Below are 27,280 nucleotides of genomic sequence, written 5' to 3' on the forward strand. Positions count from 1 at the left end.
ACAACACCCCGTGCTCATCCCAAAAGGTGCCCTCCTCAAAGGAGCTAATTTTATAGGGACGGTGGATGGGGCGCCTGGGTGGCTCAGTCAGTTAAGCTTCCAACTTTGGCTCAGGTCAGATCTCATGGTCTGTGAGTTCAAGCCCCTCGTTGAGCTCTGTGCTGACAGCTCAGAGCCTGGAGCCTGCTTCACATTCTGTGTCTCCCTCTCTCTCTGACCCTCCCCCGTTCATGCTCTGTCTCTCTCTGTCTCAAAAATAAATAAATGTTAAAAAAAATTTTTTTAAAGGGAAGGTGGAAGTTGAAATAAGAATGTAATTGCAAAATAAATAAACTTATTTTTAAAAGTCATAAGGAAAAGAGGGCGCGGTGGCGCGGGCCTGTAGTCCCAGCTACTCGGGAGGCTGAGGCAGGAGGATTGCTTGAGCACAGGAGTTCTGGGCTGTAGCGCGCTACGCCCATCGGGTGTCCGCACTAAGTTCGGCATCAATATAGTGACTTCCTGGGAGCGGGGGACCACCAGGTTGCCTAAGGATGGGTGAACTGGCCCAGGTCGGAAAAGCCATAAAGAAAAGAATTAAATTAGACTACATAAAGACTCAGAAAAAAAGACTTAGGAAAAAGTCATAAAGAAATACAAATATCTAAAAGAGGAAAAAAGTGCAACAGGTATGACAAAAAGCTAAATTTTTTTAATGTTTATTTTTGAGAGAGAGACAGAGTGTGAGCAGGGGAGGAGCAGAGAGAGAGAGGGAGACACAGAATCCAAAGGAGGCTCTAGGCTCTGAGCTGTCAGCACAGAGCCCAACACAGGGCTCAAACCCACGAACTGTGAGATCATGACATGAGCCAAAGTTGGACGCTTAACCAACTGAGCCACGGAGGCGTACCAAAAACTATTTTCTTAATATCAAAAAGATCTCACAAATTGATAACCAAAAGGTAAACTTCTCAAAAGGAAAACCACCAAGGCTAAAATAGGCTTCTCACAGAAAAAAACTACACACACACACACACATACACATCGAATTAATAGATGAAAAGATGTTCAACATCACCCATAATTAAGACTATGCAAATTAAAACGAGTTTTTCCACCTACCAGATTGTTAAATTTAGCTAATCAGAAAGTTTAAAAGTTGACAAGAATTCTTTCTTTCTTTCTTTCTTTCTTTCTTTCTTTCTTTCTTTCTTTCATTTTTCAGAGAGAGAGAGAGTGCATGAGGGAAGGGGCAGAGAGAGAGGGGGACAGGGGATCTGAAGCAGCTCTGTGCTGACAAAAGTGACCCTGATGTGGGTCTTGAACTCAGAAACTGTGAGATCATGACCTGAGCTGAAGTCAGATGTTTAACCAACTGAGCCCCCCAGTGTCCCTATTTTGTTTTCTTTCTATGTAACTACTATGTAACTATGTAATCCAGATAGAATGTGTGTGTATGTATGTGTTTGTGTGTGTGTGTGTGTGTGTGTGTGTGTGTGTGTGTTTCATTTTTGTTTTCTTTTCATTGCTGCTGTTTAAAGAAGTGGTTCCTTTCAAGTAGTCAGCTTTTTACTAATGAAGTTAGTTATTCTTTCTTTCTGATCTCCTTTGATTGGACTTAGATCCTTGCATGATGTTCAGCTCTTCCCAGATATACTTGGTATAGTTACTTTAAGAATCATGGGCACCTGGATGGCTCAGTTGGTTAAACATCTGACTTTGGCTCAGGTCGTGATCTTGTGGCTCATGAGTTTGAGCCCCACATTGGGCTCTGTGCTGATAGCTTGAAGCCTGGAGTCGGCTTCACATTCTGTGTCTCCCTCTCTCTCTGCCCCTTCCCTGCTCGTACTCGTTCTCTCTCTTTCTCTCAGCCATAAACATTAAAAAAAAAAAAAAAGAATCAGAATCCCGGGGAGCCTGGGTGGCTCAGTCAGTTGAGCCTCTGACTTCAGCTCAGGCCGTGATCTCATGGTTAAGAGTTCGAGCCCTCCTTTGGGCCCTGTGTTCTCCGTACAGAGCCTGCTTTGGATCCTCTGTGTCCCTCTCTGCCACTCTCCAACTTGTGCTTTCCCTCTCTCTCAAAAATAAAGAAACATTAAAAAAAAAAAAAAAAAAAAAGAAGGGTGCTGGGTGGCCAGGTGGCCCTAGGTAGCTGATTCAGTTAAGCACTGGACTCTTGTTTTCAGCTTAGGTCATAATCTCATCGTTCATGAGTTCAAGCCCTACATCAGACTCTGTGCTGACAGTTTGGAGCCGGCTTGGCATTCTCTCTCTCCTTCCCTCTCTCTCTGCCCCTCCCAATCTCTTTCCCTCTCTTGAAATAAATAAATAAACTTAAAAAAAAAGCAATTTCTTATTTAAAAAAGGAATCAGATTTCCAATTCATGTTTTGAATAAAAATGAGGCATGTGGTGATAATTCTAGAACTCAAGTACCCTCGTGGTCAGGCTGTAGGATTTAGAAATGTTACAAAGAAGAAAAGGTCTTGTCATACCCACCATAGAAATTCATATTTTATGTGGTTTTTACAGTGACCAAATAAGATAGTCTGATTCTCTATAACTACACCATACATAATATTTAAGTTTTCTGATCATGTCTGATTTCTGGATTGATGGGGGAGAAAAAAGAATAAAATGTCTAGTGCTTGTGCTATCACTTCATCTTGGGGAAAAAATTGCCCAGTAGCATCATTCTAGAATAAATCTCAAAGTGTGTTTATACTTTGTTAATTTCTAGGTGAAAAAATATTTCTATCTCTTTATGGAGCTGCCATAGACATGAATATAAGGCTGGACAGGAATTCCTTGATCATTGAGAAAACCTACATATCTCTGGCCAGTCAGCGAACTGTAACTATTCACAACCGCAGTAACATCATTGCCCATTTCCAGTGGAAGATATTTGCTACCCAGGAAGAGGAAGACAGAGAAAAGTATAGGTTTGTAAGAAAAACACCTATATGCTATAATTTGGGGGACCTCAAAGTTCAGTTATTATGAAAAATCAGTGACTTTTGTGGTAAGTTTTTAACCACCTCAAACAAGGTCAGCTTTTTATAGCTTGGTTCCAGTGTATGATGCTCCTTTTTTCATTTAAAGAAAAGAATTTAAAAACTTGAATTTCACTTAAAGAATTTCATTTAAAGAGCTATGTGGAACACAGTATTGCCCATCCTCAGTTCATCTTAACCTGGCTTTAATTTATTAGTAGCTAAACTCCTGGATTTTAAAGACCAAATATATCAGGGGCACCTGGGTATCTCAGTAGGTTAAGCATCCAGCTCTTGGCTATGGCTCAAGTCAGGATCTCACAGTTATGTGGATTTGATCCCAGACAATTGGGCTCTGTGCTCACAGCATGGAGCCTTCTTGGAATTCTTTCTCCCTCTCTCTGTCTCTCTCAAAATAAATAAACTTTAAAAGAAAAATGAAGACCGAATATATCATTTTTTCACTGTTCTTTCAAAACTAACCTACAGGTCTGTATTTTGTCTCATAACCCTAATCAGATTGGTCAGATTTCATAGTTTCTAAAAATAACCTCTTTTGGATTGGGATCAATGTGGAATTTTTTTTCGGTGAAAAAATATTTCCAGAAAACAAAGAATTAGGAAAAAGAAAGGCTTGGATAAAATGACTTTTATATTCTCAGTTTTAGTAGCATTGCTCAATCCTTGCTAACCATATAATTTAATAATGATTCCTTGTTGGTATCTTTAATCTTCTACTTTTTAAAATGATACTTCAGGCAGTGGAGAAAATTAATGAAATGGAAAACCAAGCTCTTTTAACTAATCTCATCACTGTTCAATTTTGAGTATTTCTTTTTACCAAGTCTGTCCTTGCCTCTTTTAAAGTCCAATTTCATTTTTATCTCCTTCCACCCTCCCTGAATTAACACTTTTGCTGCTTTCATTGGAATTTATTTCAGCCTTTTTTATTTGCCTCTCCATTTTCATTAAAGATTAGCCCTGGGAAGCTTCAAAGCTTTGTTTAAAACCAAGTTAGTATGTGATAAAAATAAAAGTCTTGGGTCCATGGAAACCAGGCAGAAATCCCCCAGTGTGCTGTCCCTAATTGAATCAGAAGGAGCTGTGACAATGGCAGGACACAGTGGACCAGAAGCTTTATCATTCAGACAATGAGCTTTAATCACTGGATTACCACTGTGCCATCTTTAAAAAGTGAGAAAAGAAAAGGCTTTCCTGCTTAAAAACTTCAGTTTGCCTCATACCATAGAAATGCCAGTAGTTCAAAAGGCAAGAGAAAATTGCTCATCCACTGCTTCATTTGTCCTGATTCCTTCGTTCACGAGTGTACCAACAATGAGAATGGTCCAAGCATGTTTAAAGATAAAATAGGAGAGCAGGTACAAACACAGAGATGCCAGTAAACCGTGTTTCAATATCCTGCTTGTCCTGTGGGCATAATCTTTTTGGGAGGATGGGTACACACTATCAGAAGGAAAGCCAGCTTCAGCTTCAACTATGTGTGTTTGACTATATGTATAAGACATGATTGGTGCCATGCCAATGTCCAAAAAGTGTTTAAGGAAGTTAATTTAAATAGTTAAACTTAAGAAAAAAAATTCAAACCAGTTATTGTCAGAGATGCCAGGAATAGAGAATTTCAACTATACATGGATGGACATTTCTTTCTTTTTTCCCCTCTACTTTACCTCCCCTGATACTCATGCCCCTATTTCTTTCATATTATTCTGAGGCTTATTTTTCCTTTTCTCTTGTGTTGTCTTTCTTTTATTATCTCTCTCGGTCTATTATTTCCTATAGTATTTTTTTTGTAACAAAGGAATAACATGGAATAGCATTTCCATAACCATGGTTGGAAGCCTCCTTTCATCATCTAAGACTATGCCCCTCCATTAAATAATGAACTTGAAAAGTGGTTTCAAATGACTAAATAAGAATACTTCCATTTTCACTTTGGGAGTCATGGCAGCCCAACTCATGTTTCTCCAAACTGGATTGGTTGATCTAAGTGAAGAGTTTATTGAGTATGCTGCTCCTTACCTTCTCCCTCCCCCCTCTCCTAGGGCCAGATGGCTAGGGCAAGAGGTAAAATAGAGGGGAAACAAAGCCATTTATGCCCAATTGCTTATTTGACCAGAGTGTCTTTTCTATTTTATGCCTGTCTTGTGCCTTGATATGTCCCCAAATCTGCCACAACTTTCATTTTTAATGTACTTTTAAAAATCAAAGTTCATGTTGTTAGTTATGAATTTTTGTTCTGGACATAACTAGCCATGGAGTGCTCATCCTCTTGAAAAGCAAGGCAAACACCATTAGTTTGGTCCTCAACTTGGAACAGAGAGGATCTATTCTAAATGGGCTCATGCATATACTTTGAGAGACTACAGTTTCCTTTTGTAGTTCCCCAAGGACCTAAGATTTAATACGTCAGTGTAGATTTCTAGGTGAGACTCAAGAATCTGCCTGCTGCTCTCTAGTTATAATATGGCTTAAAGCTGGTCCTAAGGCATTCATCTTACAGGGGCTGAAAGTTGCTCACTGTTAGGTTGAGAATGCTAATTGCTTTAATGGATACCCTCAAGACTATTCTAGCCATTGCGGTTTCTGTCCTCCAGCATCTTAATGATGTGGCCTGAGTCAAGACTTGGAGATCTCGAATTTCAGCCTTAATGAGGAGTAGGAAACCGTATTCCTTTTTGGCTGTTTATTATTTCCATTCTAAGAAGGATGACTTCCTCTTTACCTACCAAAACATATTGGTACCAACTTCGTGACACGTGTCCATATTTGAGGACCTTGGGCTAATCCTAGGCTCTAGACTCTGACAATGAAGATGTCACTCCCCCTAGGAAGAAGTTCTGGGATTTGTTTCGTTTTTCTTTTTTTTTTAACCTTCAGAATCAGATATGTGGAACTTTAAAAAGTTTTCCTTTGGGTCTTCATGTTTGTTGATGTTTTTTCTGGGACTTGCAGAGAAATTAATCTCTTCAGAAATGGAGGATTCATTCCTCCCTCCTTGCCTCCTCCTCCTTGTCCTGAGAGATTATAAAACATCCTACAAGATTCTTTTATACTCATTATAATCACAGTTTATTCTATTCAGAGGCTTGGCATGGGCTTTTGAGGATTTTTGCTCCCCATTTCTCCATGATGGTCATGGCCATTGTTTTAATAGCATTTGGCTATAAATCTAGATTTGTTCTATACAAGAACTTCAAGAATCCTCGATGGAACCCCCACAAAGTTGTCAGCATGGATTTTTTTCCACACCATTCAGGTGTAGGAAGTGAGGTGTTTCTCTAGATAGATCAGTTTTAATTGGACTTTGAACCTGCCCTGTGGCTAGTAATAAATTTAATCTTACTTGTATTTGAGGGGCCCTTCTCTTCTGTAGGGTTGTACAAGAATCTGAAGACTTGAATGGTACTTGGTAAACAGGAAGGGAGATCTCTAGTCTTCAGTTTATAATAGTCATCACAGAGTTGCCTGGTGTCCAGGGTCACATGGTACATTTGAAGATGGATGGCTTCATATTTTCCATGCCAAATGTGTGGATATGGGAGTATTTCTCTCTTGAAGCCCAAGGCTCTTAGTTTTTAATCTCCTCAGCACCCAGTTACTATCTTTTGAGGGTGCTGCAAAGGAGCAGGGTCTGTAGCACCTCAACATGAGGGAACATTACTGGTTCAATGCAACTGTACCTGAGACACAATTCTTCCCCATTCACTATAGTCTATAGGCTGGACTGTATTTGATGCCTGAAGGTGGCTAGGTCTCTGATAAGAGGTTTCCTCACTGTAAAGCAGAACCCCCTCTGAATGTAGGAGACCATGAATACCAGCAGGACAAGATGGCCAGACAATAGACTGAGGTATAGAGAATCACTTGTTGGAGTCAACCCAGCTCAAGGTGTTGCACGTTCCCTTCTTAGACTCTCAGCCATGGCTCCAGTTCTCTAATCAGAGGGCACAGAGGGAGACATACAGTATATCATGACCCCCTTCGCATTATGTGGTTGTTAGTGATTCACGAATGCCAACAGTGTGGGAGAAGAGCTTTTGGGAATTTTTGTTTTGTTCTGTTTTGTTTTCTGTTGTAAGGTTTGAGGTAATCATTCTCATCAGTTCATGCAGAATTTTCATCCTCGATCCATACAAGACATTTCATCCCCACACTGCACTCCCAATAACCCAATAACCTAAAGAAATGTAATGTTTATGATTCCCATTATTTTTTTAACCAGTCCTTCAGTCTCTCACATCAAATTTACCCACATCTGTTGGTAGTGTGGCTAGCACTTTGATGAACATCTTTCTGCCTATGTCGTTGTTTTTATCCATGATTGTTTCTTCAGGGTGTATCCTAAAGGTAGGTATCAAAAATTTCACTCACAGGAATAAGTGGTTTCCCTTCTTTCTGTGGACTGAGGTCTCTTTAATTTGTCTCAGCAGTGTACAAGGTCTGCTGCTCTGGTTACCCTGGACGCTGCTTTCAAGCTAGCAATGAAAAGGAAGCCTGTGCATCCTCTGATGCTTTCTTCCTCAGGACCAGAACACATTGAACCCATTTCTTTGACCTCTTTATGTTCTGTGACCAAAGGACCCTGAATGCTAAAGTTATAAAAAAGAGCTATTTGACATTGCTGAACATAACGGTTTGCATGAAGTCATTTAGAAAATAGTTGGGGCTGGGACAGGGATTTGGTGACTCAGGGTTCTTACTGAGCACTCACTTAACTAAATAAGTTGTCTCTCACCATTGATAATACCAGTAAAATGCTGGAAAATAGTCATACATCCTGGGAGGAGATAGAATTCAGTCTTCTAAGTGCAGATGAAGTAACAGATACTAGGAGTACTGTGAGCACAGCTCTGGTGAGGGTAGTGAGGAGAGGGTTGGGAAAGGCTGCTTTTCTGACTTACCACAATGGATGTTAAGAGCTAGAAGGAGAGAAAAGAGGAGCTCACTTTAGGTGTGGTTTGAGCATTTTAAAAGCTTTACAGCTTGGTAATTGCCTATGGTTGACCCAGGGAGAAAACTGGTATTTATTGAGTACCTGCTGTGTCCTAGGAACTGCACCAGGTCCTTATTCATGTTGAATTGTCAACACATCTTTATGATGGAGGAGCTTCTATTATTTCTGTTTTTTAGGTGAAGGCACTGAGGCTTCAATAACCCCCAAAGTCATAGAGCTAGTAAATGGTAGTAGAATCAGTAACCAAGACTGGTTCTTGCTGGTTCCAGATTCTTTTCTCTAGGGGACTAACAGCTGAGAAAGCATCAGAGCTAAGCAGGGGTTCCTGGGTGGCTCAGGTCATGACTTCATAGTTTTGTTAGTTCAAGCCCCGTGTCAGGCTCTGCACCGGCATCATGGAGTCTACTTGGGATTCTCTCTCTTTCTCTCCCCCACTCACGCTGTTTCTGTCTCTGTCAAAATAAATAACTAAACTTAAAAAAAAAATCTAAGCAAGTTTAAAAAGAAACAAAATTGTTTTGTAAATGTTAAATATTTAAAAAACAGCCTGGGAGGGGTGCATCAGTGGTGCAGTTGGTTAAGCGTCGGACTTTGATCTTGGCTGAGGTCATGATCTCACAGTTTGTGAGTTCAAGCCCTGCATCGGGCTCTGTGCTAATGGTGCGAGGCCTGCTTGGGATTCTGTCTCTCCCTCTCTCTGCCTCTCCCACTCTTGTGCTCTGTCTCTCTCAAAATAAATAAATAAACTTTAAAAAAAAAGAAGCCCAGGGGCGCCTGGGTGGCGCAGTCGGTTAAGCGTCCGACTTCAGCCAGGTCACGATCTCGCGGTCCGTGAGTTCGAGCCCCGCGTCAGGCTCTGGGCTGATGGCTCGGAGCCTGGAGCCTGTTTCCGATTCTGTGTCTCCCTCTCTCTCTGCCCCTCCCCTGTTCATGCTCTGTCTCTCTCTGTCCCAAAAATAAATAAACGTTGAAAAAAAAAATTTAAAAAAAAAAAAAAAAAAAAAAGAAGCCTGAGAAACATAATTACCTGAAAGAAAATATTTGTCTAAATATACATAAGGGCTCAGGAGTAAGTAAATGGGCATGAGTGGAACAGGAAACCTGGGAGGGCTTGTCAAATGAAGTGACTAACCGATGAACAAACTGATGCTCTTAAGAGGTTAAAGTCCAAAGTCACCCAGCTGGTATGTTACAGACTTAGGGCAAGGAGGGACTACCTCAGGGTGATGGGCAAGACCATTTCCAGCAGGACGGACTGGAGGGGAGGCCTTTACAATGTTCTTCATGGGAGTATCAAAATGAATCTCATGTTTCCTCTATTTTTTTTAGGGTCTGTGATGATCTGAGCAAAGAAGAAAAGAATGAGACTGATGAGTTTCTTGAAGAGTGCGTTATTGATCCTTCACTCCGAGAACGTCTTTCCATTTTGTCCCACACCTTTGAGAATCAGAGGAAGCTGGTTCAGGAAGACAGCATGCTCTTCTTGAGTAACATTTTCACTATTGAGCCACTGGTGAGCACATAAATAAAATCTGACTGTACAGGAGACATAAATGGGGGTACAGAGTTTATTTTGATAAAAGTACTCACTCTAGAATTGATATAGTGAGTTCTGAGACCATGAAGATTTCAGTTGAAAGCTTCATGTCATTATGAGACAATGAATAAAGGCTGACAGTAAGAATGCTCACGGGTCACATTTATAGGTCATACTTTCTATGCACCAATCACTGTGTTAAACATCTCATATGTATTACTCAGTTTATCTCTTTTGTATATATATTATCTTATTACAATCTTATAATCAGTTCTGCATTCTACAGATGAGGAAATTAAGACTTAGAAAAATTCGACAGCTTGCTCAAAGCCAAATAGTGTTTGTATTTAGAAATTTATCCCTGATCAGCATAACTCTGGGTTTCTCAACATTTGGGGCTAGATAGTTCTTTGTCCTGTACATTGTAGGATGTTTCATAGCATCCCTGACATTCACCCACCAGATGCTAATTGTGACAGCCCAAACTGTCTCCGGCCATTGTCAAATGTCTTCCTGGTAGGCAAAATCATTTGGGTTGAGAACTGCTTTGTCCTTAATTCACTCGATAAATACTTAACTAACTGTATGTTCTGTCCTAGGCATTGTGTGTGTATAAGGCATGAATGAGCAAAACAGACATAGTCCTCGATCTCACTGGTGAGGGCTGGGCCAGACTTAGAACAGGGCCGGTCATTTTCCACAGACCCAACTCCTAACCACATTCTCTACTGCTTCAAAATGAAAGTAGCTCGAATCTTCTGTATTCACTATGTACTAGGCACTGTGCATGACTTTACACTTAGCAAGCAGAGTGATGTGAGGATAAAGACAGCAATAGACATTGAGAAAGCCCAAAGCTAATTGGAGCTGCTGGATTATTACTACTCCAACCAGCTGGAAAGAAGACATGGGCACATGGACACATTAGAATACAAAATCACTTATGGGAAATGCCACTGACGTGTGGAGACCTGTTTTCCTTATATCTGTGCTTCCAAATTATTATTAAAGGATAGAAGATAGAAAAGGGATTCCACAGCTAAATAAGTTTCAGTAACAGGGCATTCAATATTGTTTGCAGATTTCTTTGCTGTAAGATTTCTAAGTCTTTTTTTTTTTAAACGTTTATTTATTTTTGAGACAGAGAGAGATAGAGCATGAACAGGGGAGGGGCAGAGAGAGAGGGAAACACAGAATCGAAAGCAGGCTCCAGGCTCTGAGCCATCAGCCCAGAGCCCGATGCGGGGCTCGAACTCACGACCGCGAGATCGACCTCAACTGAAGTCGGACGCTTAGCCGACTGAGCCACCCAGGCGCCCCTCTAAGTCTTTAATATGATAATTTGCACTGTAACTCTCCAAGAGAGAGTCTTCTCCTTGGAGACATGCTTTGGGACTGTTGTTTTGCAGGACCTGCTGCATGAATCTCTGATGAAGACAGTCAATACACTAGTTCAGAGGTTGAAGCCAAATTAGAGAAGGTTTCATGGGAGCAGAGCCTTGAACGGGGTCTTACAGGACAGGACTTTTGAAAAACAAAATGGGGGATGTGTATGGCTTGGATAATTCAAGTCTCCATGAATGGATTAGTTTGCTTAAAGTGAAGAGTTCATGTGGGATAATAAGGTTGGTGATATGGCTTGAGGCTAAACCTTCTCTCACCTCAGAAGACTGGGCTCATCTGAGCAAAGGGATCTTCAGATATGATGTGCTAGACCAGCAAGAGGGTAAAACAAGATGAACATAAAGTCTTAGAAGAACAGGACTGGTCCCTATGATGATAGGTCAAGCCTGAAGATATTAAAGAGATAAGGAAGGTGTTATAAGTTCAAGTAAGCATGGGCTGAGCTGAGCTGAGCAGAGGCAGGGAAGAGCAATCAGTCATGGTAATCTTAGACATACCAGTAAGGTCCAGAGTACAGACAGTTCAAGATTCTTCCCAGCTTATACTGGAGATCCAGGCTGATGACTGCTCTCCTGTTGTCATAGCTTTTTGGGAATGAATGGCTCTGGGATGGCAAGCATTGGTGGTCAGGAGGAGGTGGGAGGTCCACAGGTGAGTTTTGTACATTTTCAATTCAGAAAGTAGAAAGAGTAGGGGTACCTCAGATTTCCTTCTCTTCACATGCTCTTCTCTAACCTGAAGCTTCTTAGGGAGATTGTGGAGATACATGTGTGTTAAAATATGACATTTAATGATTGCTTTTAACTTTAAATAGGAACTGAATTGGGCATTATTATCACAAGGCATCTTTTCACCATTAAGAAAAAAAATTTTTAAATAATGATATGCAGAAATGTTACCTTTTAAATAAATGAGACTAGTTTTGTTTATATCATGTGAAAAAAATTACTAGAAATGGGAAGAGAATAATATTCACTTAGTGGTGTTTATGGCATCTGTAATGATTTTGTTCTTTCTGTACACTATTCACTTTTCTTCTCATGATAGCATTAATTAGCTGGTTCTTGAAATTTTTTGCAAAATGAAAATGAAGGCATGAGACTTTCCTAGTGTCTTCCTAAAGTTATTCTGGTTAAAAAAGCAGAATTCATTGTCAGTAATAGTGAATATTTTATTGATGTTAAATATCCTTTTTCCCCCTCCTTCTAGATCCTGATTGCTTTGTAGAAATCCAGTTCTTGGAAATGTAATATAATCTTACCTTGTAGATTAATTTAAAGGTATTTGTTAGGGAAAATTTTGCCATTTAATTAGCTTCTTGACCCATCTGAGAGCTATGCGTGTTTTCTGCTGTTGAGACTTTGGTTTTTTGATACAAGTAAATACATGCTACAGGAGTTTGGGATGAGAGAGTTGGGAAATGATTTATTGAAGAGATGAGACCTGAACTGAATTTTGGAAGAAGCATAAGATTTAAGTAAGTGGAAAGGAAGAAGTAGAATATTTCCAGTTGGAGAAATTGTGAAAATAAAGTATTAAATAATGATGAATGGAGCAGTTTTGCCAGAGCAGGCAGTCATTGGAAGGATGGGAAGGAGAATAAAGGAAGTCTGGGCTGCCTGGCCAACCTGTTGAACTGTAGCCTACAGGCTATTGCTTCCCACAGTGTGTTTCTGCCATCACTGGATTTGAGGGGAGGTAATGTGTGTTCCTTGCAAAAAGGAAGTTCTTTGGTCATATATGTTTGAGAGATACTAGTTCAAGAGAAAATAATTCTCCAAGGGGTAGAGTGCAAGTGGTACTTTCCCATAAGTACAGACCTCTTCTCCCACACAGCGTGCTGAGCATATCTGAGATTCATTGTGGGGTTTGGAGCAGAAGTATGATGTGTACCAAGTGTTTTAGAAATGTTATCATGGTAGCCACATATGGCTCAAATTGGAGGGTGGTGTAGGTCAGGCAGGGGAAATGTCCTAGTGCAGGAAGTACCAGGGAGACTGAACATCTCTGCAGGCAAGTTCAGGGTGATGTGTGAAGGTCATGTTGACCTAGATGACTGGCCTGCTGATGGTAAGAAAGCAAAGGAAATGGCAGGTGTGAGAGATGTTCAAAAGAAAGACATTAAAGTGCTTTTGATTGGTTGTTGAGATTGGGACATGGTGAGGAATCATGTGTCTCCTCAGATCTTAAGTAGAGTGGCTGGGACAAGTATGATGTCCTTGATGGAAATTAGCAGATCAGGAGTGCTGGGTTTAATGCCTGGCTTTGCCAATAGCAATTGTGACCTTAAACAAGCCATTTGATCTCTCTGGGCTTTGGTTGCCTTGTACACAAAACAAGGATTTTGAGGTAGGACGCTTAGATCTTTTTTGACTCAAGTTTTGATTCTCCAATTTGGAACAAACTCTGAGCTCCTTAAGGTCAAGGAGTGCCTTATCCTTATCTGTGCCCCAGGTCTACCACAGTACCAATAGAAGGAGGGAGGGAGGAAGGGAGGAAAGGAGGGAGGGAGGGAGGAAGGAAGGAAGGAAGGAAGGAAGGAAGGAAGGAAGGGAGGAAGAAAGGAAGGAAGGGAGGAAGGAAGGAAGGAAGGAAGAAGGGAGGGAGGAATGGAAATCAGTGGGTGGTGATGAGTTTGGTTCTGAATATGGTGAATTTGAGATGACAGTAGATATCCAAGAAATTTTGGAAATGCAGTACTAAATTTGTAAGAGAGGAATTGGAAGTAGAAGCAAGATTTATGAGTATTATATAGAGACCTTCACTGAAGGCATGTAAACAAGATGGAAATTCTAAGAACAGAGTAAACTAGGAAAATTGCACAGGGCCCAAGACAGCCCCCCAGATGCTCACCTTTAGGGACCCTGAAAAAAGAGGAGAGGCTGTAAATTCACAGAGAAGGATGGCTAAGAGGAGAACCAGCTAGCTGAGAGCTCATCAACATATCTTACATGTCTTTCTCCCCTTTTCTGGTGGGTTCATCACTATTTTCTCCTGAAATTCTCTTCTGAATCTTGCTTGTGTATTAGATCAGCTATGCCAAATGACCACTATTTAATTTCTGGCAGTTGAGTTATGCATCAGTGATTAGTTTTTTTATTAGGGTGTGATTCCTTTTAATTAGTTTTTTTATATGAGCTGAATTTACAGTAGAAGCAGGGGGGATTAAAATCAAACAGTGTCACCTACTGATCTAACAGTCAATCTCTAATGGATACCCTGTACAAAAAATAAAAATAAAAGGCTGGTGCAGTGGCTTAGAGACCACCTTGCTTTCTGATGGGCTCTTCAGCCTCTGTGTCCATTGAGGAAGGACATTGTCTTCAAATGAGGTAAACTTAAAAAGGAAAATCACCTGTTACCTTAGGGTCTGAAAAGAAATAAATGATAGGCTTATTTTCTCAGACATATGTCTAAATATCTTGGTTCTTCAAATGCACCACCTAAAACCAAGGTTAGTTTAGCCCTTACTGTGTTCTGTGAATATTGAATATTTTGTGGGAATTCTGTTCCTATTCTAGCGGCTCTTTCAGTTTAAGGCAAGTAGCTTTAAGATCCAGATCAGTCACTGTCCCTAAAATGCCCCGAGGTGGTGATGAGTTTGAACTTAATAAAATTTTATTAATTTGATCATGTGAGAAGTACTTTAATTCAATGCTGACCCAAACTCTAGAACTGCAAATTCTTACTCTTTTCTACCACCTGTTCACCACTTGGCCATTGGTTAGTTCCTTTGTCTTGACTCACTTTCTTCTCAATATGTTCATTGTATAACATTGCCATAGAGTCTGTTGTTCAAACTTTGAGTTATGCTGGAGTGTCTTGGGTACTGATATGGTCTCAGAATGCAGAGATGGGAGTTTGTCTTTGGAGAAACCCCAAAGGTGTTCACTGGTAGAGAAAGGGAGTAGATAAGGATGCCGAGTGACTACAGGGAGAAGTCAGTTCAGGACAGATATAGGACATAGAAGTCTGGAAGGATTTTTGTTTTTAGCTTTACTTGGTAATTTATTGATATTCTAGTGGTAGCCATGATTGTTGTTCTAGTCATCAGTGCATGTAGTGTATTACTACTATTTATATCAAGTCCTCATGTGAATTCTTTTGATAATGTCTTGGAGTATTGGCCTAGAAATTTCCATTTATGTCTTCCTTGGGGAAGGTACTGCATTTGGTAAAATACTGATTATTTCTCAAGCTATCTGCTTCTGTATCGTTTTTTCCCCCTTTTGGAAAAAAAATTGCAAAATTGAGTCTATTATGCATGTTTTGTGCCTTCCAGAAAAGCAAGTGAAATTGACTACTTTCAGAAATATAATATTCTATTTTACTAGATGGAATCTGGCTATACAGAATTTTGACAGTCTCATTATGTTATATCAGCTGCTTAGGTCTCTTGGGTACTTGAGTGAGAGAGATTCAAAGACGAAAACCACAATTCTGAGAACTGTGAGGCAGAAGAATATCACAAGGCAAAAAGAGAATTAAGCTTTAAATTTCCATGGGTGTCTGGGAATCCTCTGAGAAATCACAGCACAGATGTGCTGCCCTTATCTCTGGACTCTGGTACCACTGGCTCAGGTCACACTTTTAAAAGATGCAGCAAATTTCTGAATATTGAACGCTTGATATTTTCTCCAAAAGGAAGGCCTGACAATTTAAAGGTATTTTCCCAAACTGGTCCTCACTGATTGCCTGACATTGGTGAGCCAGGAAAACATTTTTACTTCTGGTAGCAAATGTCTTTTCCATTAAAGAAAACTTCATCCAGGGGCACCTGTGTGGCTCAAGTCAGTTAAGTGTCTGACTTTGGCTCAGGTCATGATCTCATGGTTCCATGAGTTTGAGCCCCACATCAGACTCTCTGCTGTCAGCACAGAGCCCTCTTCAGATCCGCTCACTCCCTTTCTCTGCCCTTCCCCCAGTCATACTCTCACTCTCTCTCAAAAATAAATAAACATTAAAAAAATTAAAAATTAAAAAACTTCATCCAGTGTCCTGAGGGAAGCTTTAGCTTAATTTAACTAAGCCTCAAAAAGGAAGGGAAACTTGATAATTTCTTTATTACCAGGTAAGTAATAGTAAACCATGCTTTGTCGTCACCTAAGCCTACAGAAAACATGTGGTTCAGCAATTCAGACTGAAAGCACAGCTCAAATTTAGTTTGCTTTATTTTTCCCAAATCGGCATAGCATGTAGGCTCAGCAGAACCAGGTTGGGTGGAAGCCCAGATGGCTACCAAAGAGGAAAGATGTAGCTTTTTGCTGCAAACCCCTTCCACTTGTACCATTAGTCATGAGTCACATTGCAAACATATGGGAGCTGACTCCTCAGAAATGGACACCAGAAAGGAGAAAGGAGGACAGGAATCTGCTGAGAGCAAAGTGTCCTTGACAAGTCACAGCTCTTCTGTCAGTATGGTTTTCCATCCTTCAGTCTCCTTTTATTATTGTTCGTCCTCTCAGATCTTTGTGCTCAGGCAAACCTTTTCCGCCTGGTACATCCACTATTGTATTGGAGAGCCATCGTAGGTGGAGGGAGGCCTGGGGGAATCTTTAGAAACAGGAAAGTTTCCCATGGCTCATTAAATAAAAGTTAACACCCTTCTGTGTTAAAAGAGACAAGAATTTGTTCTCTCTAGAGAAGGGCATGAACATCGCACACAACTACCTCATCTCCTCCAAAACCTCAGTGGAATTTTCACTGCAGACGGGTTGGAGTATCTCATTGAAAACAGGGCACATCTTCAGTGAAGCTTGCTCTGACAATGGCCAGATCTTAGTTCTCTCTCTTAAAATTTTTTCTGGTCATTATTTTGAGAATCAAAACTTTATGAAAAGCACAGCGTCTTGCCTCAGGAATTACAATGGAGTACAAGTATGTCCTTGCCTGTCACATGACGACTCGATCTTTTCTCTCAATGATAATTAGGATAGTTTACCTTCAGTATATTAGCTTCCATTTTTGTTTCTTATTTCTCTTGGAGACAACTTCTACTTGCCCCAAATGATGATAAAGAGAGCTATGATATCTCTCATTGATCTGGAAGATTCTAGAAGAGCAATTGTAGGTGGTGAAACAGAGTATAGCTTCTTATCAGTGCTTCTGTTTTTAATTGATTGATAGAAACCTGATTAAGAAGGTATTTTTATTTTCCATGAGAAGTTAAAATTTTTTTCCTTAAATATGACAACACAGCTGAAAATATTTATTGATGTAGTCGGGAATTTTTCCATTTTGCTGGAACATGATGGGATTCATCACATGTTATACAGATGTTCTTGAAGCCATTATTTACTGTACTTGTTCTGAGCTGACTGTACCCTGACCCAACTAGGATAGCTTTATAATGATATACCAATGCACTTCTCTAGAGCTGCGACATATTACTGTTGACTATGTCATCCAAAAAATCTCCTGAGTCACCTTCCAAAGTAACTGAACATATGAGCATATAGGCTCTCCTACCATGTTTGCCAGATGGGAGCACCAGGTCATGCTGGCTTCATCTCAGCCCAACGTTATCAGTTGTAGTGGCTTTAGATTTCTTCTGGCATTTTTTTTTTACCATGTGAGAAAGGTAAGGCCTGACCTTTTGTTATAATTGCGGGCGGTGGCAGGGTGGGGGTTCAGGAAATTAAAGAAATTAAAGGAAAATATATTATAAAATCCCAGCTCTACTGCTGGTGTGGTCTTGGGTGAGATACTTCTGTTTGCCTTGGTTGTCTCATCTTTAAAATGGGATAATACTACTTCACAAGGTTGTAAAGTTTGAGGCAGATAATGTATATCAGCACTTAACACAGTGCTGGAAACATGAACTCTTGGTTAATGGTTGCCAATATTATGATTTAGTTAGATTCAATTCAGTCTCATTAGATTAGGGAGTATGATTGGAAAGTATACCATCTGAATAGCAAACATTTGGCTCACTCTCCTAAATTTAAGTTGGGGATCAAAATGCAACTATTTTATATGACAAAGGTAGGCATTGAGCCATATTGTAAATTACTTTCCAGATAAACCAAGTGAATTAAACATATATATGTAGCTCTGTTCTTGCAGTTGGGCTCTAATTTTGCAAAACTTTCCATAATCTTTCATTGGAAGGGAGGGAGGGAGGGAGGAAAGAAGAAAGGAAGGAGGAAGGAAGGAGGAAGGAGATGGGTGATAGGTGGGAAGGAAGGTGATTTTTATTTTAAAATATTTTTTTAAGTTTACTTATTTTGAGGGGGGGGGCAGAGAGGGAGAGAGGGAGAGAGAGCGAGAATCCCTAGCAGGCTTCACGCTACCAGCACAGAATCTGATGTAGGGCTCGAACTCATGAACTGCGAGATCCTGACCTGAGCCGAAATCAAGAGTCGGACACTTAAGACACTGAGCTACCCAGGCACCCAGGAAGATGATTTTTAAAACATTTTGTTTTTGGGGGCACCTGGGTGGCTCATTCAGTTAAGCAGTGGACTTTGGCTCAGGTCATGATCTCGTAGTTTGTGAGTTGTGCTGACAGCTCATAGAGAACCTGGATTCTGCATCTTCCTCTCTCTGTGACCCTCCCCCACTCGCCCTCTGTCTCTCTCAAAATTAAATAAACGTTAAACATTTTAGAAAAAATATTTTGTTTTTTATTTAAGGGTTCTTAAAGGATATTTTTTAAATAGCCCCTTTAGTCATTGTCAATGTAGGTTTTTTAAGAAGATAACTTTAAAAGGACAACTTTATCATGATGGTATCAATCACATGTCATGAACTAGTGGCAGTGTGTTCATAGACAGCTTTCCAAAAGTCTCAAAACTATCTGGCAAGTCACTTGGTTGGTTGTTCTTGTTCCAGAAGGAAGCATGACATCCCATTTCTAGAAATATTTAATATTTGAGTAAAAGCTGCAGTATGAGAGTTAGCTTTGGACCTGAAAATTCAAAGCTGATTCCTTCTAGTAGGCTGCTTGATTGAGAAATGAAATGCAGTTGTGGATCTGAGGAAAAAACAAATATTAAGATCAAGAAGGAAGATAATTAAACATAACTGAAGGCCATTTTGACAATTATATTCAACAAACAAAATAAGAGTCACTTACAGGTCACATTCTATATACTCAGTCTCTCATTTGGAGTAGAAGAATAGATGATGATAGAAGATGGGTCATACACACACCCCCCCCCCCAAAACACACATGGAAGAAAGCAGAACAACAGGTGTTCTGTGTGGTGAGGTTGGTTTCAGAGGACTGGGAAGAAAGGATATTAATGGCAGAGCCAACAGGGAAAATTCTGAGTGTTTTGGTTTTCAGAAAGAGATTTTAAAATGGAGCAATAATGAAGGAAAAATTCTTTTCAGAGACTTAAATGACACGGAAATTTAATTTCAGAAGAGTTGAGAAGTAATGTGAAATGTTTCAGAGCTATGTAAGTAAAAGTGGGGTCAGTTTAGGCTGATTGCCTGTTTCTGAGGTTTGTTTTCTCTGATTTGCTAGAAGGTGCTATAAAGAGTTTTTGCTGTAAAGAAATAGAAGTTGGAGCAGCAGTGGCTCAGTCAGTTAAATGACCACCTCTTGATTTCAACTCAGGTCGTGATCTCATGGTTTGTGTGTTCGAGCCCCCGTGCCAGGCTCCATGCTGGCAGTGCATAGCCTGCTTGGAAGTCTCTCTCTCTCTCTCTCTCTCTCTCTCTCTCTCTCTCTCTGCTCCACCCCTCCTCAAAATAAATAAATAAAACATTTTTTAAAATGTGAAAAAAAGGAAAAAAAGAAATAGAAGCTATTTAACTTTTAAATCCCAAGTGAAAAATAAGTGTCCTTCTACAAGTTCCTAACTCCTTCAAATGACCTGATATTGAAAGCATCCCTCTGTGAGAGGAAATGGAATGACCACATTTCTCTTTTTATAGATACACATAGTCCTCTTAATGTACATTAACTCCTACAAGCCCAGGAGAGGGTTTTCTTCCTTCCTCCCTCGTTCCCTCCTCTCTCTCTCTCTCACCCCCTCTCTCCCTCTCTCTCTTTCTTTTCTTTTCTTTTTCTATTCTTTCTGAGAGAGCATGCATGCAAGAGTGAGAGAGGAACAGAGGGAGAAGGAGGGATCGACAATATTAAGCAGGCTCCATGCTCAGTGTGGAGCCCAACAGGGGGCTCAGTCTCACGATTGTGAGATCATGACCTGAGCCAAAATCAAGAGTCAGATGCTTAACTGACAGAGCCACCCAGGTACCCCCAGGAGAGGGTTTTAGAATAGGATTTGTGCTTGAATTTTCTCCCAGGGCTCAGTAAAAGCTGCAAGTGACTAGCAGATGTTGCTGGCACAGTAAAACCACTGCAGCCCAGGATAAGGAGGCACTGAGCCCATGGTCCCATTCACTCAGACTGAACCCTGTGGACTCAGATTCCCTCACACTCGTCTTTCCTCACTATACAGAATGGCTTATCAGCCTCCAGGAGCCTCCAGATCAGAGGATCCTCTTATGGATCATATCCAAACACCAATGCTCCCTCCTCTGGGGGAGATTCTGGTCACCTCCAGAGTGTGTCTTCCCACTGTTTTCCAACCCACCAGTTCTGCTAATCAGACTTTTGTGGTGATGCGGTGTCCAAGAATGCTTCTAGGATAGAACTTAAGTGTGTTCCCATCTTGTGTGCGCATGGATCCTGGATTCTCTTGCTGGGATAATGCTTTTGAAAGTCGTCTGGTGCACCCCAAACACTAAGAGGCTTGAATTTTCTCGCATGTACTGAGCTTATCTGATTTCCAGTGTATCCTTCTTGGGACCACATCTTACTGTCCTGGTGAGACTTTTCTAGCATAGGTTTTCTTAGGATCCAAAGTAGCTCCTTTGGTCAGTCAGTTTGGATAGGAACAGGTTAGTCGTGTCCGTTCTGCACCCCCAAACAGAGCAGCATCTAAACCCACCAGAAGAATACATTTGTCCACTGGTTAGGAGGAAGTCCGGATCTTCAGTTCTAAGATGAAATGTGCACCAATGGACCTGTGAATGGACGAGCCACCTCTTGTGCCTGACCACTTTGTCTGTTCTAGCTGAGAGTGTTCCTAACACTCCATATCATTGGAGCCCCAAGTCAAAAGGGACCAGCATTTGCCATTTATCAGAAGGGAACAAATACTGGTTTCAAAGTTTGGAAAAGTGAAATGCCTCAATAAATGAAAGCACTTAGGGCTTCCCTATCCCCACATGATCCTAGAGGTCCCTTTCAGCTCTAAATTTGTATGACTTTTGTCCAGCTGAGAATATGGCAGATACAGGCTGCAAAGATGGATAGGCATCGGCTGATAACTATACAGTCGTGGATACAGCCGATTGAATAGATATGTTGAGGACTATGAGCCACTTGTGGGTTAGGTGCTGGGAATAAAACAGTCCCTGCAGTCATGGGGCCTTCATTCTAGTGGGCTGATCTCGGATGTGAGAGCTTCCAGGATCCATGCAACGCTCACAGCCCTCACCACTGCTTCTGTGCCCTTCATCATTGTGAAGTCAGGATACTGCCTGGGAAGTTCACTGATCAGTCTGTTGTCTTCATGAACAAACCCAAGTTGGCTCTAGTTTTCTATTTCCACCCTCTTGTTCGATGTCTGCTTTGTAAACCATTTTGTTCCTTGCTTGATTCTTTACTCTACCACTATGTGCATTTCTAGCCAGCCTGGAGTGAATACAATATGCATTGGGGATTGTCTGAAACAGAGCCAAGTTGTCTTTTTTTAGTTTTCTCTTTAGCTAGTGGGGTCATTTATAACTTTTCTGACGTGATTATCACTTTTTCCCTACTTGGTCCTATTTACAAAAACCATAGAAAAATACACACCATCCCCCCCTAATTTTTGAAAAATACTTTTATCTTATTCTTTCCAGGTGGCATAAAGGTAACATCACTTATATTAAACAGTTATTTATTGAGCTCTAACTGTGTACCAAGTGTGGGGCAAAGCATTTGACCTGCATGACCTTGTCAGACTTTGGGTGAGAAACCCTTTGAAGCAGGTGCTACTGGCATCTCCTTTTACAGTCCTGACAATTTAATGAAGAGGCCCCAGGTTACATGGTTAATACAAAAATATTTTTCAATGAATACCTCAAGGAGATTCTCATATGTAGCATGTTGTATTACAATTTCAAAACTTGGTTTCTTTATTACTAATTTCGAGTGGTTTGCATTAAAACAAGAAATATCACACTGAATTAGAACCAGCGTTGGATCTGGGCATTGTTTTGCTTTGGACCATTGCTGTGTTTTCACAAGTTAAGAGTATGTCCTTGTGCTGTCACCTTAAAAGTTAGGAACGTGGCCCCTCCATCAAGTAAGTTACTCATCTGGACCATATAGATAGATAGATATGATATATAGATCAGATAGATAGACAGACAGACAGATATGGTGAAGCACCTATCACATCTATCATAAAATATTTGTAAGCATACTTATGACCCCTTTAAGATGTGAGTTCCTTGTAGTCTCAGACCTCACCTTTCTTCATCCCTGAAGCCCAGTGTTGGGCATCTGTTGGCATACAACAAGTGTCCATTGGATACGCAAATACTGAAAATGTTCTAAACATCCTAGTTTCCTTTAGTAATTATATATTCATGAACTCACTGAAATTATCTTTGAAGCTTGCTTCCAACTGGTACCACCTCTTAACGAGTAGAATAAATTTACTATCTGTTGGGTAAAATAGTGTTTTCTTTTATCTGTTGTAAAAATATTGCCTTCAAATTTTCTGAGGTTATAACATAATAGCAACATTTAAAAGCAGTGTCTTCCCTTTATCACATTGTTTTTTAATGATTCTTTCATGGTTTCAGGAAGGTGATGTCTGGCCTAACTCATCAGCTGAAATCACTGTGTACTTTAATCCCCTGGAAGCCAAGCTCTATCAGCAGACAGTTTACTGTGACATTTCAGGTAAAGACTTTCTTTGTGTGGTAAACTCAGGTTACCAAGTGCCCAGAGCATCAAGAGGGGTGCATGCATGTGTGTGCGTGTGTGTTTGTGTGCAGACTACAGGAAGTACATGATATCAACAGGGGAATAATAGAGTCAAGCTATGCGCTTTTCATTTTTTCTCGAACAGATCAAACTTTGAAGTACATTACAATTATAGTGTAGTCACGGGGATAGGAAACCACGGAGCTGGATTTGCTCTTGATATTTAGAACAATAAAGAATATTACTTGACACAAAGTCTCAACATTTGATTCTTGTTCTTTTTATAGTCTTTGGCTTTTGAATTTTTTACTTTTTGAGTTTTTAATCAAAATAATGCAGCCAGGGAGGATGGGAAGACAGCCTGGCAGTGGCCAGAAGCTTCAAGGGGGATGTACAAATAGAGTGGTAACCTGACAGCTTCAGAAGATTGGATACAGGTAGAGGAATTAAACACAAAAGTAAATATATTGAGGATAACAAAAGCCAGTATTTTTCACTCTTGGAGGAGGCAGATAGACAGATATGTATGTGTGGAAAGGAGAAAGGCTAAGATGAGGCTTTGGTATTGGAATGGAATTGGAGTTCCTTCCCTATGAACTCATGGTTGTTGATATGCACAGAGGCAGAAATAAATAGATGTATAAATGTGTGTATACGTTTATGTACATAGAGCTGCATCTTTCCTAACTGTGTCTATTAAGAGATCCTGGCAGCTTTAAGACCCTAATTGCAGTGAGCACACTGAGTACCCAAAGTTTGGTTTCTGAATCCTGCCCTCTGCCATGAGGGCCTTTTATCAGGACTGAGGCAGAGAAAGAAGATGAGCTGGGAACATTCCTTTCCTGCTGGAAACTAAGGAAATGCTCAAAGAACGACAGGGTTATGTCAAAGTGATACAGAAGCCAGCAAAGGGACTTCCACTGACCAAATTTGAAACAAGTTAAGAATCAAAATAAATAATGATAACTAATAGATTACAACACATTGATTAAATAGGAATCTCTGAATCCACTAAATAAAAATTTACCATTTAGCACTTCTGGTAATAATGAATTCGGGTAAAAAGCATTCTGAAGATTTAATGGATCTTAAAATAATGGGTGAAAGCAGGGTATAGAACAGGATTTTATTTAGTCTCAAAATATCCTACCTCAGAATGCTTATTAATTATAAAGGGGAGAAATCTAACTTTACAATGAGGAAAACTGGGAGATGTTATCTTAGTTAATACTAACAGTAGTAATCCAGCAAATCAACCTCACGGACTGCTCACTAGGATACAATGAAAACAGACATCTCTTCACTGATATTAGGGTCAAAACATCTAACATGGTCTAATTATGGGGAAACATTAGATTAATCCAAATTGAAGAAAAAACCAAAATTAACAGCTTGTAATCTTCAAAAATATCAAGCTCATGAAAGTCAAGAAAAGACTGAACTGTTCCAGATTGAGTGAGACTCAAGAGACATGACATCTGGATGACTGGATCCTTTGCTATAGAGGAGATTATTGGGTAAAGGATGTATGGAGGCTCTTCGTACTACTCTGGAAGGTGTTCTATATTTTAAAAATGCCTCAGAATTCTCTTTTAAAATACTGATGCCAATAAATAAGTAAAACAGGTAGATAATCAGGTGATAAAGCTAAAGAGTAGTCTCCAGTGTTACTTTCAAGATGAAGCACTTTTGGCTGTTTCTTGTGGTGGTAACTTTCCTTACTAATTCTATACTTATGTTGCTGTTTTGTTGATTTGCCAGCTTCTCACATTACCTTTTGAGACTCCCGCTCTGAAAGATAAGGATTTAGTTCCCTTATGATCTTATTGTTCCCTTGCTCGCCTTACTGAGTTATAATATACATGCAGTTGGGGCGCCTGGGTGGCTCAGGCCGTTAAGTGTCCAGCTTTTGATTTTGGCTCAGATCATGATCTCACAGTTCGTGGGTTCAAGTCCTACATTTGTTTCTGCGCTGACAACATGGAGCCTACTTGGGATTCTCTCTTTCCCTCTCTCTGCCCCTCCCCTGTTCTCTCTCTCTCTCTCTCAAAATAAATGAATACACCTTTTTTTTTTTAAAGCGTGTTCCTTTTAAAAAATAATAATTTACATGCAGTATATTTCACCGGTTTTTGGCGTACAGTTCTGCAAGCCTTGACAAACCCCAATAGAATAACTGCCACCAAAATAAAGATACAGAATATTTCCATCACACCACGAAGTTCCTTCCTGCCACGTCACAGGCCATCCCATTCCTCCACCTCAGCCCCTGGCAACCCAATTATTTTTATTTTATTTTTCGAGTTTTATTTGTAGCTTTAAATAATATACTTAAAACTATATTTTTTGTTCCATCAATTCTACGGTCTCTCTTTGACATGTACACGTGTTGGGACCCCTGACCTGCTCATCACCATTCCATCCTCTCAAATTTTCCTGTTAATTTTTTTTTAATATTTATTTATTTCTGAGACAGAGACAGAGCATGAGTGGGGGAGGAGCAGAGAGAGGAGGAGACACAGAATCCAAAGCAGGCTCCAGGCTCTTAGTTGTCAGCACAGAGCCCGACCCGGGGCTCGAACTCACAAACCGTGAGATCATGACCTGGGCCGAAGTCGGTCGCTCAACCAACTGAGCCACCCAGGTGCCCCACCCTCTCAAATTCTAAGAGTTGTTCTACTTTTGTATTAAAATGATTGGTAACCATATTTAAATCCTCTAGTTTGTCTACATAAATTCTGTACACTGAAGGGCCAAGTTTATTCTGGGATTAAACTTTTTTTTTTTTTATATATGAAATTTATTGACAAATTGGTTTCCATACAACACCCAGTGCTCATCCCAAAAGGTGCCCTCCTCAATACCCATCACCCACCCGCCCCTCCCTCCCACCCCCCATCAACCCTCAGTTTGTTCTCAGTTTTTAACAGTCTCTTATGCTTTGGCTCTCTCCCACTCTAACGTCCTTTTTTTTTTTTTTTTCCTTCCCCTCCCCCATGGGTTCCTGTTAAGTTTCTCAGGGTCCACATAAGAGTGAAACCATATGGTATCTGTCTTTCTCTGTATGGCTTATTTCACTTAGCATCACACTCTCCAGTTCCATCCACGTTGCTACAAAAGGCCATATTTCATTTTTTCTCATTGCCACGTAGTATTCCATTGTGTATATAAACCACAATTTCTTTATCCATTCATCAGTTGATGGACATTTAGGCTCTTTCCATAATTTGGCTATTGTTGAGAGTGCTGCTATGAACATTGGGGTACAAGTGCCCCTATGCATCAGTACTCCTGTATCCCTTGGGTAAATTCCTAGCAGTGCTACTGCTGGGTCATAGGGTAGGTCTATTTTTAATTTTCTGAGGAACCTCCACACTGCTTTCCAGAGCGGCTGCACCAATTTGCATTCCCACCAACAGTGCAAGAGGGTTCCCGTTTCTCCACATCCTCTCCAGCATCGATAGTCTCCTGATTTGTTCATTTTGGCCACTCTGACTGGCGTGAGGTGATACCTGAGTGTGGTTTTGATTTGTATTTCCCTGATAAGGAGTGACGTTGAGCATCTTTTCATGTGCCTGTTGGCCATCCAGATGTCTTCTTTAGAGAAGTGTCTATTCATGTTTTCTGCCCATTTCTTCACTGGGTTATTTGTTTTTCGGGTGTGGAGTTTGGTGAGCTCTTTATAGATTTTGGATACTAGCCCTTTGTCCGCTATGTCATTTGCAAATATCTTTTCCCATTCCATTGGTTGCCTTTTAGTTTTGTTGGTTGTTTCCTTTGCTGTGCAGAAGCTTTTTATCTTCATAAGGTCCCAGTAATTCACTTTTGCTTTTAATTCCCTTGCCTTTGGGGATGTGTCGAGTAAGAGATTGCTACGGCTGAGGTCAGAGAGGTCTTTTCCTGCTTTCTCCTCTAAGGTTCTGATGGTTTCCTGTCTCACATTTAGGTCCTTTATCCATTTTGAGTTTATTTTTGTAAATGGTGTGAGAAAGTGGTCTAGTTTCAACCTTCTGCATGTTGCTGTCCAGTTCTCCCAGCACCATTTGTTAAAGAGGCTGTCTTTTTTCCATTGGATGTTCTTTCCTGCTTTGTCAAAGATGAGTTGGCCATACGTTTGTGGGTCTAGTTCTGGGGTTTCTATTCTATTCCATTGGTCCGTGTGTCTGTTTTTGTGCCAATACCATGCTGTCTTGATGATGACAGCTTTGTAGTAGAGGCTAAAGTCTGGGATTGTGATGCCTCCTGCTTTGGTCTTCTTCTTCAAAATTCCTTTGGCTATTCGGGGCCTTTTGTGGTTCCATATGAATTTTAGGATTGCTTGTTCTAGTTTCGAGAAGAATGCTGGTGCAATTTTGATTGGGATTGCATTGAATGTGTAGATAGCTTTGGGTAGTATTGACATTTTGACAATATTTATTCTTCCAATCCATGAGCAGGGAATGTCTTTCCATTTCT

The 27,280-nt window shown here is 40.4% G+C and overlaps 1 protein-coding gene across 1 annotated transcript in view; it reads left to right on the plus strand.

Moving 5' to 3' along the window:
* HYDIN (HYDIN axonemal central pair apparatus protein) overlaps positions 1 to 27,280 on the plus strand; it is a 340,954-nt gene that overhangs the window by 60,884 nt on the left and 252,790 nt on the right. Inside the window, 3 exon segments of the mRNA XM_047079251.1 lie at positions 2,719 to 2,920; positions 9,276 to 9,459; positions 22,702 to 22,801. Coding sequence (XP_046935207.1) covers positions 2,719 to 2,920; positions 9,276 to 9,459; positions 22,702 to 22,801 — 486 coding nt within the window.

The sequence above is a fragment of the Lynx rufus genome, unplaced genomic scaffold (genome assembly GCF_022079265.1).
Source record: "Lynx rufus isolate CCGP_SWC_20201006 ecotype Redwood Valley unplaced genomic scaffold, mLynRuf1.p SCAF_16, whole genome shotgun sequence".
NCBI classification, from domain to species: domain Eukaryota; kingdom Metazoa; phylum Chordata; class Mammalia; order Carnivora; family Felidae; genus Lynx; species Lynx rufus.